General features: G+C 44.1%; 1 protein-coding gene across 4 annotated transcripts in view; it reads left to right on the top strand.

Annotated features, from left to right (window-relative positions):
- The window catches only part of TJP2 (tight junction protein 2), a 250,962-nt gene extending 247,468 nt beyond the window's left edge, over window positions 1-3,494 (top strand). For all 4 annotated transcript variants that reach the window (XM_029612832.1, XM_029612820.1, XM_029612840.1 and 1 more), the window contains exons 22-23: window positions 442-527; window positions 2,673-3,494. In XM_029612832.1, coding sequence (XP_029468692.1) covers window positions 442-527; window positions 2,673-2,838 — 252 coding nt within the window. In that variant the 3' untranslated portion in view covers window positions 2,839-3,494. The remainder of the gene's footprint in view (window positions 1-441; window positions 528-2,672) is intronic.
- The last annotated feature ends 9,105 nt before the right edge of the window (window positions 3,495-12,599 follow it).

Here is a 12,599-nt window from a genome sequence, read left to right as displayed (position 1 = left end):
AATCTGTAGTACTTGATGCAGTTTGCAGTTTAAAATGTCTGAAGCTAATTTTTCAGACCCTAATTAAGAAAGTGAAAGGAGGGCTGTACTACATTGGACATAGTTGGCTGCTAGAGGGAGGATTGACACACTAAACTTCTCTCGTGTGTTTCTTACATGTGTACATGTGTGGGATTGCATTGTATGTGGAATACAGAAACTATATCAGAGGGAATTAACTTTCTAGCCAAGAATGTTTCATTGTCCACTAAATCTTTAAAACATTTACCTAATTTGTTTTTTTTGGGGGGGTGGGGTTTTGGCAAATTTTAATTTGGGGTAAGAGGTGGTGCTTAATATTAGAATCTTTCACAGTACTAAGAGAAAGGAGGTGTTGGGTTAATTGCAGCCTGAATTACCATAACAATATATTTGCTAATTTTGTTTTGCTTTTTGCCAAAGTTGGAGCTAGCTCAGAAACATCCGGATATTTATGCAGTCCCTATCAAAGTGCAGAAACCAGAACAGAACTGGCCCCAGCCTATCAGGTAATAGAGATTCATGACATGCTATCCCACCCTGCTGCCTTCATATTTGCTGGACCAGTCATAAGACACTGGTTTTGCACAGTGATTAAGTAGGATAAGTTTCTGTAAATGAATAATCAGGCTCTAGTTAAGCCAAGTGATGATTTATTTGGTGACTTGTCATTAGTGCCTGCTGCAAAGTGACATCCATGTATGTAGCAGTGTTCAAAAGATGGAGGGGGAGGGAGAGCAGCTAACAAGCAAGTAACCTACTGAACCAGCTCAGGGATGCTAATCTCCTCTTGGTAGTGGCCCTTACTTGCACACACCCCTGGCCTAGTTGTTTATTAGGCCCAGTTTATCGCCTGCAGATGACATCAGCACTGGAGTTCCAAGGAGAGGGGGAAGGAGAGCAGCTAACAAGCAAGAAACATCCCAAACCAGCAGCAATGGTGGCTTCCTCCTAGTATTGGCCTTTCAGATCTGGGGACTTTAATTTCAAGGGGATAATCTGATCCATTGCAGTGGCATAGAGCAAATTCTGGCCCAAGCATAGTATCTCTGTAAACAAACCTATTGGCAGACGTCATAGAGCCCTAAAAAGAAACTACAGTTTAATTTATCAACGAGTTGAAATGCATTTCTTTTTAACACTTTATTCTTAAGTGCATTCCTTAAGAGATGTTCCAGTTCATACAGAGCTCCTTTGTTATGTGAGGTTGGACTGGTACCATTCTGCACCACTCTGAGGCATTGACCTGAAAATGGGAATAGCCTGGGCAGCACATCTTAGAGAGAAGAGCATCTCCTAGTAAGGGAACATAAGCTTTGACGTCTGCATTGACTGGTACAAAACTGACTCCTTCATGGCAGACATATTGCAGATAGCAACCTAACACAAAAGCCATGCAGCCTGGACAACAGACCAGAATTGCTGTGTGAGTGCTTAGCAGCTCTGCCAGGTTCTTGCACAACATAGATGCTGCAGGCATGTTAACACATGGGCCTGTGCTGCAGGCAGGTGGCATGTGAAAACAACTTGAGCAGCTATACAAATACATTATACCTTGCAAGAATCTGAAACACTAAAAATATGTGCTTGATGGGCAACGGAAACTGACCTGCCAAGGATGTTACCAGACTGAAGTACCTGCCTGGGCCTACTCCAGCCACTGGGGTAGCCTGTCCACATTCGGTGTCCCTCAGTAAAAACAGACTAGCAAACAGTTCATCCTTGGACTGAACAGCAAAAGCTTTATAAAACAACTTCAGACATATGTAGCATCACTTCACTTCAACATCCCTATTTCATCACAATCTCTTGTTGCACAGAACTCCACTGTGGCCCACCATAAATAGCTGAACGTTAGAATGAAAAAAAGTATCACAGACAGAAATGTACCTAATCAGGCTTGGAAAGAGGACCCACCGCGTCTTGTCTTCCATAAATGTTCTGGGTGGACAATACTGAAGGGGAAAGGTAGGCAACCTGGGCCAGCTGCTCTCCCTTTGTGCTATGTCAAGCATTGATGAAAATCTCGGTGAGAGAACCCAGTTGGTAACCACAAAGGCAGTGCTGCACAGGCATGTAAAGTGCTGGTGGTCACTTCAGAGCACATACTGATGATCAAGAATTTCAGCAAAGGCCTGGCAAAAATAAGGCGCTGAATATGTCACAAATAACTTTCAGTATATTCCAATAAATGAAGTAAGCAGACACCTCTACATAAAAAAAATAAAAAAAAATTCATAAGAGGTGCAATTGATATAATAGAAGCAACTGGTCCAATAATTAAATGTGCTCCACTTCTACAATGGTATATGATATGAACTGCTTGGGGACTGGGTATGCTTGTAGCTCATTGTGAGGCGAGAGGCATTAGATTAAAGAAGTGGAGCACATTTAATTCTGATATCAGTTGGTTCTATTATTATATCACTTGCACCTCTTTTTACGATTTTTTTTCGACAAATAACTTTCATCCATAATTTGTTCAGATTCCCAAACCTGGGTGACTTGAGCCCAGTGTGACTGTCTGGTGCCTAGCACTTGGGCTGTGAGACTTGCTACCTCAGACCCCCTCACCGATGAATACCCTTTGTATCCCATTTTCTATCCCCCTCCCCCGCCCGCAAGTCTCTGCGCTTATTTGTTTTCGTTCTTAGTTCCAGGCCCCCGGAGCCTCAGAAACCACCTTCAAGGCCTTATCAAGATAACAGAGGAAGCTACAGCAGTGATGCCGAGGAAGAGGAGTATCGTCGGCAGCTGGCAGACCAGTCAAAGCGCGGCTACTACGGTCAACCGTCCATGTACAGAGACACAGAACTATAGACTGTGAGCTTTGTATCCTCCTGCCCTGACGTACGTCGTTTTGCTGCAGTGCACAGATGCGCAGAATTTATTTTTAGGCACTGCAGAAACCTAAGGGGATCATAATCTATATATGTCCAGGGATTTAACCCCAAAGATGTATGGGAACTGAAAGAGAAGAACATATGATTAAATAAATACTGTTACCAGTGTTGCACAGACCAAAATTGTGTTTGAAAGATTGTTTTTGTATTTCAAGGAGATTTTTTTTTTGTGTGTGAGTGAAATGCAATTGCCTTTCTGGATTACTTGTTTTGTAGCAGCAGAGTGCTCAAAGTTGAGGAAATCTGTTTGACTGCAACTAAATTAACCCGTGCCTTCAACTATAAATGTCTTAACTTGCTGCCATTGACATGCTGCCTGTACAAAGCTATGATGTACACTAAGGTGGATGGTTGCATGTTCTCTACGATATTCATAGTTACACATCTGTGTGTTTACAAATCAGAGATGAATATTAGTTATTCATGGCTAATAAACTTTTTGTATATATTGTTACTTCAGGTAGCAGACTAATTATTGCAAAACCAAGATGGTCTATGATTGGAAATAATGTCCTGTAGAAATTTTTAATTTTACATGAACTACTAAAATAAAGTTGACATACTATAAGTTGCCATTTGTTTGTTTTTTAAATCTTATTTTGGCAACCATAACATCTTTTCTTAAATACATTTCATTAGCACAAATTTCCTATTGCTGTTGCCATGTCAGTCCATCAATCTGTCCTTACCTATATATGCATATGTTGGGGTCTTCTCCCTAGACAGATTTCACTGAAATTAGATAGAACTTCTTACTAAGCTTCCAACATTTCCTACCATATCTGTCCAGGGAAATGGCCTCTTATGGATGTGCTAGAAGAGAGGAGCCATTCCTGAATTTAAAGGAGCAGGGGGAACCAGCTTTTACAACTATGAAGCATTCTACCTTTGTGTTACAGTACATCAGAGTTGGCCAACTTTGATCCTTGAGCCACAAACAGGTCTAGCTTTCAGAATATCTACAATGAATATGCATGAAATAGACAAGGTCCAAAGTTGGCCACCCTATTGTAGAATATACACATCTCCAATTTATTAGTGAGTTTTGTTGATGCAAACGATCCTAACTAGGCTTGGTTCTTGCACGGTTTTACTTGTCTGCTTCGGAACCAGTCAGTTTTGTCACACCCAAGTTCAACTAGTAATGTTTATGTACTAAAATTATTTTGTCAGAATGAGGCAAGGACTTAGACCAGTGGTTCCAAACCTGTCCTGGGGGATCCCTAGCCAATCAAGTTTTCAGGCTATCTGAAATAAACATGGTTATAGAGAGTTGCATACATGTTCATTATGGATATCCTGAAAACCCAACCAGGTGTGGGTCCTCCAGGATAGGTTTGGGAATCACTGGTTTAGACCACAACAATATCTACCAAACACACCTACAGAGAGTGGATTTAAAACACATTTGGGAGTTTATTTTAAAACATGGAATGCATGATCAAGTAATATATTTAAAACCTAATTCACTTTATCTTATGCTTTACAACTTATGGAATTTAAGAAGGAATTGCGTAAAATGGATCTGTCTTTTGTGGGGGGAGGGGTAAAATGAGTCTCCTAAGAAGGGATAGAAAAATCAAATTTGCAGGGTCATTCATCAAACTGCGTTAAGCCGTAATCGCAGGCGTTAGGGCCCTAAAGCCTGCGATAATGGCATAACACATGTGTTAATTGCGATGCAAATGTAAATTTTGAAAATGTATTCGTTGGGAAGGAGTTTGGGCAGATTCTATAAAAATGAGGGGCATTAACGTGCATTAAGCTATTGCACACCTAGTTATCGCACATTTTTAATGCTGAAAATAACTACACCTCTCTCTCTCTCTCCCAAAATTGAAACAATCAAGTCTTTATTCTCAGAGAAGGAACACACCAGCCAGGCTCCCATTCACACAAACACACACACTAGCCGGGCTCTCATTCACACACTCACTCACACATACACTAGCTGGGCTCTCATTCACACACTCACTCACACATACACTAGCCGGGCTCTCATACACACACACACACACTAGCCGGGCTCTCATTCACACACTCACTCACACATACACTAGCCGGGCTCTCATTCACACACTCACTCACACATACACTAGCCGGGCTCTCATTCACTCACACACACACACACACACTAGCCGGGCTCTCATACACACACTCACACACACACACACTAGCTGGGCTCTCATTCACACACTCACTCACACACACACTAGCCGGGCTCTCATACACACTCACACATACACTAGCCAGGCTCTCATTCACTCACACACACACACACACTAGCCGGGCTCTCATTCACACACACACACACTAGCTGGGCTCTCATTCACACACTCATGCACACACACACTAACTAGCCGGGCTCTCATTCACACACTCTCACACACACACTAGCCGGGCTCTCATTCACACACTCTCACACACACACACACACACTAGCTGGGCTCTCATTCACACACACACACTTTTGCCGGGCTCTCAATCACACTCACTCTCACACACACACACACACACTAGCCGGGCTCTCACTCACACACACACACTAGCCGGGCTCTCATTCACACACACACACACACACACACACACACACACACACACTAGCAGGGCTCTCATTCACACACACACACACACACACTAGCAGGGCTCTCATTCACACACACACACTGGCCGGGCTCTCATTCACACACACTGGCCGGGCTCTCATTCACACACACACACACACACACTAGCCGGGCTCTCATTCACACACACACACACACACACACTAGCCGGGCTCTCATTCACACACACACATCAAGAGCCATTTTACCGGTCCTCTTTGTGAGACGGCCCCTGTGTTAATCAAATCTCTTAATTCCTGATACAAGTGTCTGCAAATGGGCTAACTGTTTCTAAGCACCATATTCGTGAAGTTTTTTTGTTTTTTTTTGTTTTTTTCATTTTTCTGTGCACTATTTGAGTTGTAAATGTGCACTAAATGGAAATAGTGTGCACACTTTAAAAAAGAAAAATTTCATGAAAAATGTTTCAAAATTGAAGCAATAAAAACTGACCTGAAAAGGGATCACGTGATGTGGTAGCCAAGAGGACATGCTTCTCCCTGGCTCCAGACCCGCCCCACCAATCGCGCCCCATTTGACCGTGACTTTGCTTCCTAGCTAAGTACTACATACCATCGGGGTCAGGACATATGTCAGTGGTCCAGACTCAGGGGAAACTGCGGCCATCGATGCCGGCAAAGACCAGCAAAAAAGAGAAAAAAATGACGGCACCCGAATCCAAGATGGCGGCCGCAGCGGACCGTGAGTCTCCTCCCCCCCCCCCCCCCTTATGCCTCCTACCATCGAGGAGATAAAAATAGCAGTTCGCGAAGCTTTAGAGGACAAATTATCGCAAATAACAAATCAGCTGGGGGAGGTTCGAGATTCGCTGGCGGAGATCCCCCCACGCTTAGAAATAGCAGAGGCATGGATCTCGGAGCTGGAGGACACTGCGGGGGTCATAAACGCTAAAATGACCGGAAATAAAAGTTTACAGGCCCTCCAGCTTAAAGTTGTTGAGCTGGAAAACAGGGCCCGCCGCGATAACTTGTGTTTCCTGGGCTTCCCAGAGACAGTGGAGGAGCGCTCCCTGTGTTCTCTATTGGAGACTTGGCTCCCGGAGGTGCTTGCCTTTCCTCATTTACAGGGGAAGCTCGTGGTGGAGCGTGTTCATAGACTGGGAGCGAGATCCTCGCCGTCGGGGTGTCCTCGGCTGGTCATCGCAAAAATTTTAAACTCAGCTCATAATGCTGAGCTCTGGCGGGCATCCCGTTCGAAAAGGAATTACATTATCAGTCACATTCCATCAGGGTCTTCCAGGATTTTTCAGCATCAGTGTCCGAGGCCAGGCGGGGATTTTCACCCCTCTGCTCCACTTTGCACAACTGAGGTATCAAATTTGCTCTTTTGTTCCCGGCGCGCTTGCGGATTTGGAGTGCAAACAAGGTCCATACCTTTGATACCGTGGAATTGGCCCGGGCTTTCGTGGATTCCCTGGATTCCTAAACTGGTTTTTTTTTCTTCTTTTTCTCCCAAATACTTGTTACATAAATACGGCCACAGCTAGGAGCTGGCTGGGGGCAAGGAAGATTTCGCCTTGTAACAGACTGGTTACGGCCTGAGGGATGAATCGCTAGTGTCACACAGGTTATTTTTCTCTGAGACTTTGTTTTCTTCATTTTTGGATGATTTTGCCGCAGTAATCACAAGATTTCACATTGGGAATTGGCGCTTTCTGAGAACTTACAATGTGCTCGCTCTGTGTAGCAGCCTTTTGGGGTGATGTGTGGGAACATGCAGTAGGGGGAAATCCTGTATCTTTTGAAGTTGCCATGGCACAGCGTTCAGCTTGACACCCATATTGTTATACTCTTGGGTATTGACTTAGATATTACGGGAAGCTCTGCTTCATGGATTTTTTTTTTTTTTTCAGGAATTGAAGGGAAATTTTTCTAGGATAGTTTCTAGAAAACACAGGTGAACATTATAATGACAGAGCCCCAGGTTTTTTTTTGGGGGGGGGCCTAGCTCATTTTTTGAACGAATTTTCTAGCTGGATTCTCGTATCTGACTGTCTTATAAGATACGTTTCTTTTTCTTAATTACCTGAGTTTGGATGTTTTCTTTTTGTGTTCAAGGGGAAACTTCAGTGATGTTTGTTTTCTGTTCATTGTTTTTGCTATTCACTGCCCGAGGAAGAGGATGGGGCGAGGTCATGGACACATTTTTACGTCATCTCTTCGCTTCCACTATGGAAGCGCAGTGGGGTGGGTTGCGGGAGGATGGCAAGAGGAACAGTCTTGCAGACTTGGGAGGGTGAGGGTGGGGGTGGGCAAAGTTGAGGGGGGAGGGAGATGGGTTGGAGGGGGTGGGTAAACCAGAGGCAACACAAGGTGATGGGACGAATGTTATGCAGGTAGCAGAAGCAGAATTACATTTATTTATTTTCTTACTATTTAAGGTCAGGTGTTCCACCGAGGGGGTGAGAGTTGGAGGGAGCCCTAGCTGGAGGGGGGCTTCTACCATGCCATCTCTGACATTCAAGCATTTATAATTGACTTCTTGGTAAACACTGAGTAATGACACACGGATTGTTTCTTGAAATGTCTGCGGGATACACTCCCCAGTCAAGTGCTCTAAAAGACTTTCCCTGTTGAAGAAAAAAGCGACTTTAGTGGCCTATTTACAGGAGACTCATCTCTCTGCGGCAGAACATGCTACATTACGCCGTGACTGGGTAGGGGAGGTGCGGTATGCGGCGGCCTCCTCGAGGTCTGCGGGTGTTGCCATTTTAATACATAAGACGCTCCCTATTAAAATCACTAAAGAAATAGTAGACCCTCAGGGCAGCTACTTAATTTTGGTCTCTGAATTATATGGTCGGACTGTTTTATGCAATGTTTATGCCCCTAATTCCTACAGCCCCAATTTCTTTCAGGGACTCTACTCCCATTTAATTCCCTATCTTAATGAGATTCTAGTTATTGGGGGAGATTTTAATACTATCCGTGATGCCACTTTGGATGCCTCCACGTCACGCACACGGGAGTGGGGTATGGGCAGAGGTCCTCAGCTGTTGGAAAGTTCCCTTCACTTGTTAGACATATGGTGATTACTGCACCCCATGGGCCGGGACTTTACGCATATGTCCCGGGCACATGCATCCTTCTCACGGATTGAGTACTTTCTGGTTAGCAATCACGCATTCCCTTTAGTAAGCGATGCAAGGATTAACAATATTGTTATCTCGGACCAGGCTCTCATTTGGGTAGATTTCCAATTTTCTGTCTGACCGTCTTCAGTGAAAATATGGCGTTATCCTTACTTTTTGGCTAATGATACGAAATTTTGAGATTATCTGCGGTCTAAATGGGCGGATTATGCCTCATTAACCAGGCCCATACTTCTGAACCTGCCTTATTTTGGAATGCGGCTAAGGTAGTCCTCCGGGGGGGATATAATATCCTATGTTTCCCACCGTAAACAGGTCTTGGATAGGCGTATTTTGGCGTTGAGTAGGCAGTTGCAAGGGGCCCGGGTCAGATTAGCTGCAAGAGGGGGTGAAGCCACGCGGATTACATATTGTTCTCTACAAGCGGCCCTCAATTCCCTTTTACATCAGCGGGCGAAGAAGAGTTTATTATACTATCAGTTTCATCTCTACCAATACAGTAACAAAACTGGGCGTAAGATGGCTAATCTGATCCGGTCCTCAAGGTCTAATACTCAATCAGCCTATTTTGGAAGAAGAGGTACGCAAGGTTATAAGGGGTCTGCATAATTTTAAGGCCCCTGGGCCCGATGAATATACTGCGGAATTTTTCAAAACTTTGGTGGACCAGATAGTATGCCCCTTGGCTGCGGGGTTTTCAGAGTTGATACAGTGTGGTTCCTTTCCCCCCAATGACAACCTAGCTTTAATTACTCTCATATCTAAACCGGGCAAAGACCCTCTCATGCCAGAATCCTACCGTCCAATTTCCTTGTTAAATTTAGATCACAAAATATTGGCCAAAATATTGGCAGAACATTTGGCTCCTATTTTGCCTTCACTAGTGGGTGATCATCAAGTTGGTTTTGTACGCCAGAGATATGCTTTGACTAATATCCGCCGAGTTTGGACTGCTCAGACGATTTGTCGGCAGATGGATAACCCCCATTTGGTTATCAGTTTCGATGCTGAAAAAGCATTCGATTGGGTGGAATGGCGCTACTTGTTTTTCATTCTGGAAAAGATGGGGTTTGATGGTCTCTTTCTGCAGGCAGTACGTTTATTGTATTCAGACCCCTGGGCGGCTATACTTGCTAATGGCGTGCAATCTGAGCCCTTTGTGGTGGCTAGAGGCACTAGACAAGGTTGCCCGTTATCACCTTTATTGTTTATATTGCAATTAGAACCCCTTTTGCTGGCTATTCATCATAGTCAAGAAATAAGGGACGTATGCTTTGGCATACGCTGGTTTTTATAACTGATCCCTTCTTGTCTTTGCCTTCACTACTGAACATAATTTGGGAATTTCGTATGTTTTCGGGGCTGCGTTTGAACGAGTCTAAATCCTCGGTATTGGCATATCCTTCTAACCTCCCGGCTACCTGGATGGGATCCTTTCCCCTGAGATGGGCCACAGATTCCTTACACTATCTGGGGGTGTACCTCCCGGCAGATCCTGAACGAGTCTATCAGGCCAATATCCCTCAGATGCTGAAGATTACCATTGATCATTTGGCCACATGGAATAAATTGCCTCTCTCCTTAAGCAGGTGGGTCAATTTATTTAAAATAACTACATTACCTCAGTGGCTCTATCTTTTACAAAATCTCCCGGTCATACTGAAGCGGGCAGATCTACAACGACTTGATGGCGCGTTCCGGCGGTTTCTGTGGAGGGGAGGGAAGGCACGTCTTCCATTGGCCTGGTTGAAGGCAAGGTGGGGTAGGGGTGGACTGGGAGTACCTGATTTGGCGGCCTACAATTTGGCCTGTAATCTCAGGCTTATATGAGATTGGCTGCTGGACACCTCTGCTCATGCCCCATTATATGCTGACAAGGCCCTAATGGCTCCGGTGGCCCCCACCTATGCTGTTCAGTCTGGCGCTACTTCTCTCCCATCTTTTATTGTACAAACAACAATGGTAAGCCCACTTAGGCAGACATAGAGGCGGATAATGAAACTTTTAGTTACCCCCCTTTTGTACTTACTTTCTCCCAGTAGTGGGGAATCCTGACTTTACCCCGGGATCACAATCTTCCTACTTTAGAGCTTGGGAGGATAGGGGTCTTACTCACTTGGGTCACTTGTTGACATGTACTGGGGAACCAATATCCTTTCAGGATTTTCAGGGGATTTATGGTTTTGGAGTCACCCACACTTTCTCTTGTATTCAAATTGCATATTACTTAAGAGCGCTCCCAGACGGTACTAGAGATCCCTCGGTGTTTCATACCCTAGATGGGGATTTTTGCTTTGAGGGGGCCAAGGCCCCATCCATGTCAGTATATTATAAGCGTCTACAAAAACATGCTGAAGTGGATATGTGTTCCATTTTGGAAACCCGCTGGCATAGGGATGGTGATTTTGTCCTTACACAAAATATTTTGAAGACATGCTTTCGCGTATTTCCAGGATCTCAGCCAATATGTATTATAGAGAGTTACAGTTTGTTTCTCAGTCAGGCCTATGTGTCGCCACAAGTGGCCTTTCAACTAACTATAGCACCCTCAGCTGGCTGCCTGCAGTGTGGGCATGCCTCTGGGACTTTGTCCCATGTATTCTGGACTTGCCCCCCTATACAACGATTTTGGCGCAAAGTGGCAGAGTACATGGCTGATTTGATAGATGTCGCTTTCCCAGTTACCCCTCTCTGGCTGTTATTTGGGTGTATTTCACTGATTCTGATACAAGATCCTGGGTCGCGTATGCTTTTACGTAAAGCCTGTCTTGGGGAAAAATGATCCTTTCTGTCTGGCGGTCGCCTAAAAATCCGTCCTTTTGGGCCTGGAGAAACTGTTTCCATAACATGATAACCATGGAGTCAATGGCTTCTCGAATTTCTCCTCACTGCCAAAGGCATTTTTTGAAGGTGTGGCAGAACTATCTTCAATCTCTCCCACATCGTGCCCACAGTCTTGTAGTTAACGATTAACCTTGCTGTTGTCTGTGTTACCTGGGTGGAACTCTGCCCTGACTGCTGCTGACTTCCTATGCATTGTGTGGAACTGGGGGGGGGGGGGGGGGAGGGTGGGCATTTCATTGTCTGCATCTATTGTGATTCTGTTCTGAGAAGGGGGCAGAAACCACCCCTCTTCAGTGTTGTATTATTAATGCTGTATTCTTAAGGTTACAAAAATCTAATAAAAATTGTTTAAACATAAAACTGACCTAGGAAATGTCATTAAAAATAACAGAAGCGCATAAGAGCAGAAACTGCACTCAGAAAATATAGTTCAACCACAATAAGTGCAGAGAATGTTGCATAGTCCATATAGGTGTTCAAAATTACTTTTTTTTATTCATACAGAAATGGCAACTCCACTGTTATCGATATTTTTCAAGAGGTCCCCCAACATGGACCCGTGTTTCGCCGAGGCTGCGTCGGGAGGGACATAACTTTTACCAACAAATCTGAAAATTAAACATATAAAAATGGACTATGTAAATAAATGGACTACGGGCGCCATAAACTATAACATCACTAAGATTTCACATACCGTAATTTATCCTGATGGCGTTTGACAAGGAGCGCATACAAAGCTAGTGTATTGGTTTTAAACAATGGTCCATTGGTTTTGTGCCGTTTTGTTGACAATCAGCATTCACAGGGATACAACCAATCAGAATCCAGGCAAACCATAACCAATCAAAATTAAGTAAAGAAAGTCCATTCCAATTCCTTGTTCAGGCTGTGAGGTATAACAGTGTTGAGGATGTATATCCATATTTGTTCTTTGCGGATTAAATGTTCTGAGAAGTTACCCCCTCGACTCGGGCGGGTAACAACTTCTAAAATGAAGAAGAACAAATCAAAGTATGTGAAAACTGAACTCAATGTTCAATCAGTGGTGCATTTTCACGTGAATTCCTAATGTTTGATCTATGCTCAATGATCCTCATTTTTATCATTCTCGTGGTCTTC

Source organism: Rhinatrema bivittatum, chromosome 1, assembly GCF_901001135.1.
Source record: "Rhinatrema bivittatum chromosome 1, aRhiBiv1.1, whole genome shotgun sequence".
Taxonomy (NCBI): domain Eukaryota; kingdom Metazoa; phylum Chordata; class Amphibia; order Gymnophiona; family Rhinatrematidae; genus Rhinatrema; species Rhinatrema bivittatum.
This window is presented reverse-complemented; position numbering and strand designations above follow the sequence as displayed.